This window comes from Rhinopithecus roxellana, chromosome 9 (assembly GCF_007565055.1).
Source record: "Rhinopithecus roxellana isolate Shanxi Qingling chromosome 9, ASM756505v1, whole genome shotgun sequence".
NCBI classification, from domain to species: domain Eukaryota; kingdom Metazoa; phylum Chordata; class Mammalia; order Primates; family Cercopithecidae; genus Rhinopithecus; species Rhinopithecus roxellana.
In genome coordinates, this window is record NC_044557.1 from 53,632,170 (window position 1) to 53,644,412 (window position 12,243).

Consider the following 12,243-nt stretch of genomic DNA (forward strand, 5'->3'; position numbering starts at 1 on the left):
TTTACTTTGGGAAGATTCATTCTGGCTGGAATGTGTAGGATATTTTGAAAGGAAAAGGAAACTTGAGATGGCGAGATCAGTTAGGAGACTATTACTGTAGTACCCATGAGAGATTATTAAGAACTGATACAGAGTGAAAGAAAGGAGGGGTGGTATATGAGATGTTATAGACAACTAGATGATAGGACTTTGTAACTTTTCACTTAGAGGAGCGATGAGAGAAAAAAGCGGTAAAGCCAAATAAATTGTTAAGCCTAGGGACTGGGAGAATGTTGGTGCCATTAAAAGAAATAGAAGTTAAAACATGTTGCGTGTGGTGGCTCACACATGTAATCCCAGAATTTTGCGAGGCCAAGGTGGGCAAATCACTTGAGGCCAGGAGTTCAAGACCAGTCTGGCCAACATGGCAAAACCCCATCTCTACTAAAAATACAAAAAAATTAGTGGGTATGATGGTGCACACCTGTAATCCCAGCTCCTTGGGAGGCTGAGGCACAAGAAACGCTTGAACCCAGGAGGCAGGGGTTGCAGTGAGCTGAGATTGCGCCACTGCACTCCAGCCTGAGTGACAGAGCAAGACTCTGTCTCAATTAAAGAAAAAAAAGAAGAAGTTAAAACAAGTTTTAGAGTTAAGAAACATTACACTTTCGGCCGGGTGCGGTGGCTCAAGCCTGTAATCCCAGCACTTTGGGAGGCCGAGACGGGCGGATCACGAGGTCAGGAGATCAAGACCATCCTGGCTAACACGGTGAAACCCCGTCTCTACTAAAAAATACAAAAAACTAGCCGGGCGCGGTGGCGGGCGCCTGTAGTCCCAGCTACTCGGGAGGCTGAGGCAGGAGAATGGCGTGAACCTGGGAGGCAGAGCTTGCAGTGAGCTGAGATCCGGCCACTGCACTCCAGCCTGGGCGGCAGAGCGAGACTCCCTCTCAAAAAAAAAAAAAAAAAAAAACAAAAAGAAACATTCCACTTTCAATGTTTTTTGTTTTTTGTTTTTAATTTGAGGTACTAGGAGCACACAAAGGGCTGATGTCCAGAGGGCTTTTGAAAATATAAGATTAAGGTTCACTGCTGAGTGTGTTGGCTCACAACTGTAATCTTAGAACTTTGGTAGGCTGAGACGGGCGGATCACCTGAGGTCAGGAGTTCGAGACCAGCCTGGCCAACATAGTGAAATCCCATCTTTACTAAAAATACAGAAATTAGCCAGTTGTGGTAGCATGGAACTGTAATCCCAGCTACTTGAGAGGCTAAGGCAGGAGAATCTCTTAAACCTGGGAGGTGGAGGTTGCAGTGAGCTGAGATCACAACCATTGCACTCCAGCCTGGGTGACAAACTCCAAAAAATAAAAAAGGGAGAGAGGTAGGGAGGGAAGGAGGAAAGGGTGGGAAGGAGGAAAGGGAGGGAGGGAGGGAGGGAGGGAATATATAAGGCAAAAGTTCATTGAAGACAGAAAATGTAATTGTGTGGATTGGGGAATAGAGGGGATGATTAAGTCCCTGAGGCTGAGTGGGATTCCCAGAAGAGAAAGTAGAAAGACAGACATCATATATAGATTTAGAGAACATATTTAAACTTCAGAAGGAGTAAGAAGACACAGGAAAAATATGGGACTATGTGAAGAAGTAAAATTCTATGATTTATAATTTACATAGGACAGACAATTGCTGACAGAAATTATAGTGAAAGCATTCCATATAAACCCTTTTTTGTTTTAAGAAATATCTACTTGCAGAATTAGGTTTCTGAACTAGCCTTAATATTGTGGAAACTAAAGACATTGGAGCCTACCTTCTGTCTGCTCAGATGTTGACATGTTAGCCAATAGGAATTTCTAAGGCGTATTCCACCTCTAATGAAGATGTTGTATTTTGTAGGAAAAACTCAACACTGTTCTTTTATGACACTGCATCGCTGTCCTGGAAATCACAGTTGGGATAGCACCATTTCTGCGTCTCAAAGGGCTGCATTCTGTGATCACAAGACCATTCCATGCTCTTCAGCAATAATAAATCCACTCTCAACTGCAGGAAACTCAGGTAAATATTTACTGTGAAACACCTTGTAAGTGATGCCATTTAGCTTACCTATCTATGTTCAGTGGGTTTACCATACAGTGAGATTTATTTGTCTTTATTTCCTCAATATGATAAATACATACCTTCTTAAGTAGGAAAATAAATCCCAGGAGATGGGAATGATGACATGGCCCAAATGGTATTCTGTGAACATCTAAATAGGGAGGCAGTACTAAGAGGAGGTATTAACATATTACTAATTAACAAATTTGCAGGTATCTTTTATATTTGAAACAAAATGGACATTAAACAAAACTGAACAAATGCCAGAAGATGGGAATGATGACATAAAGTGGTTTTTGCCCCATGATTTATACCATATAAAAAGGCAGTGCCTTTTCTGGGGAGTGAGGGGGAGATAGCCCAAATCTCTGAGTGTTTCCTGAAAAATCATAGCATTCTCCCAAATACTGGTGTTCCATATTGGCACAATCATAGGAAAATTAGGTTTTATGCTTTATTGATTTTTCATGGAATTTTACTTATTGCTGTGTATCTGTCCTCATCTTTTAAATTATTCATTCCTTGCTCTTTTTCAGAACGTCTGCAGCCTGGTATAGCCCAGCAGTGGATCCAGAGCAAAAGGGAAGACATTGTGAACCAAATGACAGAAGCCTGCCTTAACCAGTCACTAGATGCCCTTCTGTCCAGGGACTTGATCATGAAAGAGGACTATGAACTTATTAGTACCAAACCTACAAGGACCTCAAAAGTCAGACAATTACTAGACACTACTGACATCCAAGGAGAAGAATTTGCCAAAGTTATTGTTCAAAAGTTGAAAGATAATAAACAAATGGGTCTTCAGCCTTACCCGGAAATACTTGTGGTTTCTAGATCACCATCTTTAAATTTACTTCAAAATAAAAGCGTGTAAGTGACTGTTTTTCAAGAAGAAAAGTCGTTTTATAAAAGGATATTTATATCTCTGTTGCTTTGACTTTTTTTTAATATAAAATCCGTGAGTATTAAAAGCTTTATTGAAGGTTCTTCTTTGGGTAAATATTAGTCTCCCTCCATGACACTGCAGTATTTTTTATTAATTAATACAAGTAAAAAGCTTGAATTTTGCTACATAGTTCAATTTTTATGTCTCGTTAACAGAAACCACTTTTAAAGGGAAATAATTATTATTCTTGTTCATAACAGTGCCTTAAGGTATGATGTATTTCTGATGGAAGCCATTTTCACATTCATGTTCTTCGTGGATTATTTGTTACTCGTCTAAGATGCAATTTGATTTTATGAAGTATATACCCTTTTACCCACCAGAAACAGTACAGAATCTCTGCCCTAAAATTTCAGGCTTAATTTCTCTACAAAGGCTTATTAATTGAAAACTCCATTAATAGGATTACATTTTAAAGTTTTATTTATAAATTCCCTTTAAAGAAGATATTTCAAAGGTAAAACAATGCAATATAAAGAAAAAAATAGATATATTAATACTGGCTGTCTGTCCCCATTTTTAACCTCAGCCTTCCCTACTGTCACCAACAAACAAGCTAAATAAAGTTAACAGCCTGATGTTTATCCTTCTGTCCCTTTCTTCCTGCTTATATTTAGAACATATGCTCATTTGGGAAAGGATCTTTTCTGCATATTATTATTATAATAATACATCATACTGCAACCTGCTTTTTGCCTTTAATAGTACAGCCTTCCAGATCAGATATGGCTCTAACTTACTCTTTTTACTTGCTGCCTAATACCCACACTGTTTTTATTTTCTTAACTTGTCCGTATCAAATTTAGCCCAAACAATAAAAGTACAGTGTGAGCACTTTTTTGGTTAATGGGTTATTTTACTATATGAGAACTTACAAGGAATAATAGCCGTTATCTGAAACCGCATAGCAAAGTCAGCAGAAAGTGAGATACAGAGTAAATTTGAAAAGATGAACTTTTAAGAAGCAACAGACCCAAACCTGAAAAAAGTTTGAATAAAAGAAATTAGATGGCATTGAGGCAATTAAATATTTTATTAGAAATATAAGTATTTTAATCTACATTTTAGCACTTGACATTAACTTGTAGCTCTTACTGTGCCTTTCAGAAATATGGAAATCTATTAATTTCCATATTTGGAAATTAAATGAAAACTGAACACGAGTTATCTATTAAATTTTAAAAAGCATTGAGATACAAATTTTATTTGTGAAGTAAAAAATAGAGAAAAAAATTCTTTTGGAAGCTTTCCCTTTTCTCTGTACATACTCTAAAAAGAAATTATTTTGAATATCGATGGCCTCAAATTGACTTTTATACTGATTTCATGAGGTATATCTGGATTGATAAAATGAACTTTGCCCTGTTTTTTATTCTCTGCAAAGATCTAAAAACTCATAGTCTGTGTGCTTTATGGCTATGTGCTTACGGCCACTTTCTCCCACACTTTACTGTATGGAAGACACACGTGTAGTCATCCATCATCACAGCTATGCAAACTTTTTCTGCATAAATAATAACATGTTAATAAGAAGATGTCAGGGATTAAGAAGAATCTGCAATGAGCTCTCATCATCTCTTCATGGGATTATTACAATCTCAGCAGTTGGTTTTTATTATAACCCCTATTTAGTAACTGCTACTTAGGGGAAGATGAGACAGATTATGCTGAGTTTGACTAGTTAGTGTACAACAGGCTCTGGCATAGAGTAGGCACTTTCTGAATAACTCTTTAATGAATAGTGTAATGGAATGAAAAAATAGAGAAGGGGAGATGTTTCCTTTAAATCTTATTTCCCAAAATGTAGTGCCAGCACAGCTAGTAGTAAGTGGGATTATTTTAGGTCATATGTAGGCTTACCACTAAATGGCATCTGAGTCACTTAGTAAAGGACATTCTTTTCCATTCTTTTTTGAGCCTTATAATTAAATAAAGGAGAATATCTCAATGTTTGTGCTAACATCTTTTTATCCCTCTTGTTAACAAAATGAGAATAGGCTTTAGGCTCAGAACTTCAGAAACAATATTAGCAAGAATTTTATGGGTTTTTTATTACATTCTATTTGAAATTTATACTTCTACATATGACAAGTAATAGTTTTCTGTTTTTACTAAAGTTTTATTTCATAATATTTAAATAAAGACAATTTAAGTACTATTAAGTAAATTATAATGCAGATAGCACGTGAATGTGCTATCATAGAAGTAGTAAGAAAATGACAGATTAAAATTCAGTCGCTCCAGGAAGGGACCTAGTAATTTATTTTTTAACTAGCTAGTACTAGATAATGCTAGAGATATCATTCCTTGCAGTGGATTTTAAGACAGTGCTACCCAGAAGTACAGTCCACAGACTGGCTACATTTAGCATCACCTGTAGCATGTTAGGAATGAAACTTCATGACTCCTATCTCAGACCGACTGAATCAATCTCTGGGGGTGAGGTCTAGGAATCTGTTTTAACAAACTCTCCAAGCGATTTTTACTCATGGTAAAGTTCAAGACCTTTATTTTAAGAAATACTATAGATTTGTACATAAAATAATCTCTCTAGGTTCACAGATGTGTTTTCATGAAGTCTGATAGCCATTCCTTCAGAATGTACACTCTGAGATGATGTTTCATTACAAAATTTTACTTTTGTTTTGCATCCAATTTGAATTCCCAAAACAATTTTAACATGCTTTGAATTCTGGAAAGATAGCTTCACTTAAACATGAAGATCATGGCGAAGCGCGGTGGCTCACGCCTGCAATCCCAGCACTTTGGGAGGCGGAGACAGGTGGATCACAGGGTCGGGAGATCGAGACCATCCTGACTAACACGGTGAAACCCCCGTCTCTACTAAAAAATACAAGAAATTAGCCGGGCGTGGTGGCAGTGCCTGTAGTCCCAGCTACTTGGGAGGCTGAGGCAGGAGAATGGCGTGAACCTGGGAGGCGGAGCTTGCAGTGAGCCGAGATCACGCCCCTGCACTCCAGCCCCGGCGACAGAGCGAGACTCCGTCTCAAAAAAACAAAAAAACAAAAAAAAAACATGAAAATCAGATCACTATATTAGAATCTACAACTCAGTTCTTTAGGGAAGAACTTCAGAAGGGGCAAATGCTTGAATTATGACAGCAGTAGAGCTGAGCTGATATAAGAGGATCAATACAAGAAGAGAGACTACGCTGAAAGTCATACTAAAGAAATTCGCATAACTATGAAAGATTTGGGTGTTGCAGCAGTTGTGTCAAACAGTGGGGGCTGTTTTTTATTTCTCTCTACCATTAATCTGCCTACCCTCAGCCCCTTCAAATAATTTGTGAAGAAAAAAATATGGCCAACTGGGAGAGAAGGAAAATCAGTAAACGTTCATATTTAGCCATTCTCGCAAACATGTTTCGGCCAGGCGCGGTGGCTCACGCCTGTAATCTAAGCACTTTGGGAGGCCGAGGCGGGTGGATCACCTGAGGGCAGGAATTCGAGACCAGCCTGGCCAACATGGCGAAACCCTGTCTCTACTAAAAATACAAAAATTAGCTGGCAGAGGCCTGTAATCCCAGCTACTTGGGAGGCTGAGGAAGGACAATCACTTGAACCTCAGAGGGAGAGGTTGCAGTGAGCTGTGATCGCACCATTGCACTCTAGCCTAGGAGACAAGCGACATTCTATCTCAAAAACAACAAGAAAAAAAGTTAGTAATGTGTTTCTTCAAAATTGTGCCTCCCATCTCCCACACAGCCTAGTTCCCAAATTACCTGTTGCTTTTTCTCTCTCCACTGGATCATTTCTTTTCAAACACCCAGATTTCCTTTAAAAACAAAATTTCTTTACTTAACCTATCTATCCTTTTTCATTCTTTTCAAGGAGTTTATGCTACACGACCTCTATGTTGTTACCTATTTCTTTGTTTAAACTTTGATGTCATGTAATTAATAAATGGGTTGAAAGGAACAAGTGTGCATCTGATGCTTCAAAATCCTCTACCCAAAAGATGTTAATAGACGTTTATCTCATGAGTAAACACTTCCATACATAAAGGGGGAAGCTTAGTACCTTGTCAGGCAATTTATTTTATCTCCAGACAGTACTATCCATACTTTCTTTTTTTTTTTTTTTTTTTTTTGAGATAGAGTCTCACTCTGTCACCCAGGCTGAAGTGCAGTGTTATCTCAGCTCACTGCAACCTCTGCCCCTCCAGGATTCAAGCGATTCTTCTGCCTCAGCCTCCTGAGTAGCTGGGATTACAGGCACCTGCCACCACTCCCAGCTAATTTTTCTATTTTTGGTAGAGACAGGGTTTCACCATCTTGGTCAGGCTGGTCTTGAACTCCTGACCTCGTGATCCACCTGCCTCAGCTTCCCAAAGTGCTGGGATTACAGGTGTGAGCCACCGCGCCTGGCCAGTACTATCCATACTTTCATACACTGATTTAAAAATTGATTTCCAGCCAGGCACGGTGGCTCACACCTGTAATCCCAGCACTTTGGGAGGTCGAGGCAGGTGGATCACGAGGTCAGGAGATCGAGACCATCCTGGCCAACACGGCGAAACCCCGTCTCTACCAAAAATACAAAAATTAGCCGGGCATGGTGGCATGCGCCTGTAGTCCCAGCTACTCAGGAGGCTGAGGCAGGAGAATCTCTTGAACCCAGGAGGCAGAGGTTGCAGTGAGCCGAGATCGCACCACTGCACTCCAGCCTGGGCGACAGAGCAAGATTCCGTCTCAAAATAAATAAATAAATAAATAAATAATAAAAATAAAAATGGATTTCCCTGTAGTATATATCAACTTGTCCTGATTCCAAACCTTGGAATATTTTACAGGGTAAATCTAATCCCTCTTCTATGACAGTATCTTATATATTTCTAAGGAGCTCTTTTATTTCTGGTGATTTTTTTTTTTCTGCTTCAGAAGAATTCCTACTTTCTTCAGTGGTTATTTAAGAGGCATGGTCTATATTCCTCTCAAAGTATGGTAGCCACAACTAAACATGGTGCTCCTACTCAGGTCTTGCCAGCACAGTTAGGATATCTGCTCCGTTATACTTAAATAAAATGCTAATGGACCATTTTATAGTAGTCACATGTCATTGTCAAATTAATATTTAACTACCAGCTAACAAATTCTTCATCTGTACACCTGTGTTGTTTCGCTTTATTTCTCCACTTTTCAAAGAGGTAAATTGAATTTTTAGGCTCATATATAACAATTTGCCTTTATCTCTTTTTTTTTTTTTTTTTTTTTTTGAGATGGAATCTCGCTCTGTCGCCAGGCTGGAGTGCAGTGGCACAATCTCGGCTCACTGCAACCTCAGCCTCCTGGGTTCAAGCGATTCTCCTGCCTCAGCCTCCCAAGTAGCTGGGATTACAGACAGGTGCCACCACGTCCAGCTAATTTTTGTATTTTTAGTAGAGATGGGGTTTCACCATGTTGGCCAGGATGGTTTCGATCTCTTGACCTCATGATCCTCCCTCCTAGGCCTCCCAAAGTGCAAAGTGCTGAGATTACAGGCGTGAGCCACAGCGCCTGGCCTATCTCTTTTTTTCTAATTCATCCCTAGTTCCAGTCATTCAATACATTTTTTTATCCCTAAATCTGGTATCTTTCAGCTTGTCATCCACAAATTTGACAAACTTGCTTTTTATACTTTCATCCAGGTTACTAATTAAAATGTCAATTGTGCTGAGCCATCCAAGCATGAAGTTGGCAAAATACCACAAGCCTTCTTCCCTTCAACTTGACAAAGCTCATCACTATTTAAGTACAATCATTAATCACTAATGAATATAATTGGAATATTTTAAAGTGCTTCCTTTTTTAACATAAAAAATATGGAGTCTACAAATTTAGCCTACATGTTCTCTATTTCTGGGCAGTTTTGAACACAAAGAATTGGCTTGTGTTTTCATTGAAAATGTGTGTTTCAATGTAAATCCACTTTTTTTTGCTACAAGTACATTCAATTATTAAAATGGGGAATGCTTCTTCTCTTAAAATATTAAATGGGTATTGTTCAGGCTCTGCTTATACAATGTGGTGCAAGACACTCTCTGCCTACCAAAATCCCATGATTTAGGATGCCAACCACATAAAGAACTTCCAAATTCAACATCTGAAAAAAAATACTAAGAAAATGAAAGACTAGACAGAAGATAATTTTAAAATACTTATATAATAACGTTAGAGAGACTTGAGAAAGTTGTCTTCAAAACTAGAAGAAATTGTTAAAAAATAGAAACAACTAATGATCTAGGAACATTTAAACTATTATTCTCATAATAATAACACAGAACCCGTCTATTCTTGAAAACTGTCCTTTTTCTCACTAGAACTCCTAACCTGGGAGTTTGTTAGGGTAGATAACCAGTCCAAGTCTCTAGCTTCCCTATGTTTGGTTGATTCCTTTTTGGATGTATTTGGCAACCCTGAGCAAACAAGGAAGCTACCAACAAAATAACTGAAAGTACTTTTCATTGCTAGTTTGAAGGCTCCTCCCCTCACTAAACACATGTTGCTGGGCTTTTGCCTTGTCACTTCTTCCTTCCCACTGTGACTGATGCACTCCTCATCATTCTAAGAGATGCTTAGGGCTGGCAGGGTGCCCGTCACCTTTGTTTCCACCAGTGCCCCTTAGTGGAATGGTACAAAGTCTAAAGGGGCAAGAAAAAATTTTTTTGAAAAATTAACTCTTTAGTGTTTTGGGCACAGCCTGATCACAAACTCATGAGATATATTTCGCATAGGCCTCCCGACAAAGTTAAAAGGACTCAAAATTCTGAATTAATTTTGATCCCAGGGGAGAGTTAATAGTTTTAGAATTTTAAGCTCATTAATCTAACTAAATTCATTCTAAGGAATATGGAAGCTAGTACTGGGAACCTGGGCCCAAGAAAATGTTTTAACTTTAATTATTTTTAAATTAGAAGAAAAAAATGGATATATAACAATGAACAGTTTAGATTACATATATCTTTATAATAATGCAATTGTAAAAAATAATTGTAATATCTTTTATAGTGGACAGAGCCCACAAAAGCATAAGTGCCTATGCCAGAGGTGTGTGAACCAGAGCAACTCCATTTTGAATAAGGGCTGAGTGAAATAAGGCTGAAAACTACTGGGCTACATTCCCAGGAGGTTAGGCTTTCTTAGTCAGGGTGAGACAGGAGGTTGGCACAAGATACAGCTCATAAAAACCCTACTGATAAAACAGGATGCGGTAAAGAAGCCAGCCACAACCAAGATGGTGACAAAGTGACCTCTGGTCATCTTCACTGCTCATTATATGCTAATTATAATATAATTATAATACATTAGCATGCTGAGAGATACTCTCACCAGGGCCATGACAGTTTACAAATGCCATGGCAACCTAGGGAAGTTACCTTATATGGTCTAAAAGGGAGAGGAATCTTCAGTTCTAGGAATTGCCCACCCCTTTCCTGGAAAATTCATGAATAATCCACTTCTTATTTAGCATATAATAAAGAAATAACTATAAGTATACTCAGTTGAGTAGCCCATGCCACTGCTCTGTCTATACAGTAGCCATTTTTTACTCCTTTACCTTCTTAATAAACTTGCTTTCACTTTATGGGCTCACCTTGAAATTTTTTTTTTTGCACAAAGTTCAAGAACTTCTCTTGGGGTCTGGATAAGGACACCTTTCCAGTAACACCTAGAGCCCATGAATGCCCTCATGCAGCTCTGACTGTGAAGTGGCTGACCTGATGGTAGTCTGAAAAGTTTGCTTGAGACTGTAGCCACTGTGAAAGTTGACCTTACAAACTGGGTCATTCTTGTCACACCCAACTAAAACAGAGTCAAGAGCAGCAGTCAGGGCACATACCATTGCTCCAAGAATGTAATTCTCTGCAAGCTTGGCTGCTGAGACTGCCTGCTGTAACCTGAAACCAGTTTTATCTAAAGGCTACTGAAACAATCTGCTGCACCTCTAAGACTAGCTTTACAAACCACCACCATCACTCACCAAAGAGCTTGCCAGCTCCCCAAAACATTACTTGAGTCTATGAACTTTCTTGAGTAGTGGTATGTAATATTTCTCCTTTTTATAAACGCTCTAACCTTCTCTTTGTTCTTTAGATATACCAAAGACAGGACTAATCAAATATGCTACTCCAGAGGTGCTAGGATAGGGGGCAAAGGGCAGGGAAACTAAATAGTGGCAGATTAGGCTTGTCCATGTCAGGAAGGACCAGTGGCCCACACCACTAGCGTGTTGAGGAAAAAGCAAGTGGAAACACAATGAATACTGCAGGTTAAAGGTGTGGCCCCTCAGAGCTTGAGCATTTTCCCCTTTCCACTTGCCAAGACCCTGAAAAAAGGCTGAGATTCATACTTCCCACCAACCATTTCAGGTTAGAGCCTGCGCCACATTCAATTTAACTTAGAAACGTAAACAAATCTGTCTTGTTCCTGAGCGTTATAGGCAAAATCATGCCTGATATATTGACTGGTATGGTCTTTTTAATTACTATTATTGCTTTAGGTTGTGTATTGACTGATTGCCCCCAAAATGATCTGTTGAAGTCCTAATCCCCAGAACTTATGAGTGTGACTTATTTGGAAAGTGGGTTTTCACAAATGTCATTAAATTAAAGATCTCAACAAGATGAGGCCATCCTGGATTAATTGGGTGTGCCATAAATCCAGTGACAAGTGTCCTTATAAGAAGAGGGCTGGGCATCGTGGCTCATGCCTGTAATCCCAGCACTTTGGGAGACCAATGCAGGCAGGTCACTTGAGGCCAGGAGTTTGAGACCAGCCTGGCCAACATGGAGAAACCCCATCTCTACTAAAAATACAAAAATTAGCTGGGTATGGTGGTGGGCATCTGTAGTCTCAGCTACTTGGAGGCTGAGGCAGGAGAATAGCTTGAACCCAGGAGGCAGAGGCTGCAGTGAGCTGAGATCACGCCATTGCACTCCAGTCTGGGCAACAGAGTGAGACACTGTCTCAAAAAAAAAAAAAAAAAAAAAATAGAAAGAAAGAAAAGAAAACAAAAGAAGGAAAGAAAGGAGAGAAGACACAGACAAAAGAAAAGGCGATGGAAGGCAGAGGAAGGGATAGGAGTGGCACAGCCACATGCCAAAGAATGCCTGGAATCACCCAAAGCTGGAAAAGTCAAAGGGAAAGGACTTTTACACCCCTAGCCTTCAGAGGGCGTGTGGCCTTGCCAACACCTTGATTTTGAACTCCTGACCTC

At 39.3% G+C, this 12,243-nt stretch overlaps 1 protein-coding gene and 1 long non-coding RNA gene across 3 annotated transcripts in view; one reads left to right on the plus strand and one right to left on the minus strand.

The window, feature by feature from the left end:
* The window catches only part of RIPK2 (receptor interacting serine/threonine kinase 2), a 38,884-nt gene extending 35,352 nt beyond the window's left edge, over positions 1–3,532 (plus strand). Inside the window, exons 10-11 of the mRNA XM_010353860.2 lie at positions 1,879–2,040; positions 2,619–3,532. Coding sequence (XP_010352162.1) covers positions 1,879–2,040; positions 2,619–2,956 — 500 coding nt within the window. The 3' untranslated portion in view covers positions 2,957–3,532. The remainder of the gene's footprint in view (positions 1–1,878; positions 2,041–2,618) is intronic.
* LOC115899574 overlaps positions 1–12,243 on the minus strand; it is a 92,721-nt gene that overhangs the window by 28,455 nt on the left and 52,023 nt on the right. The gene's annotated exons all lie outside the window — the stretch shown is intronic.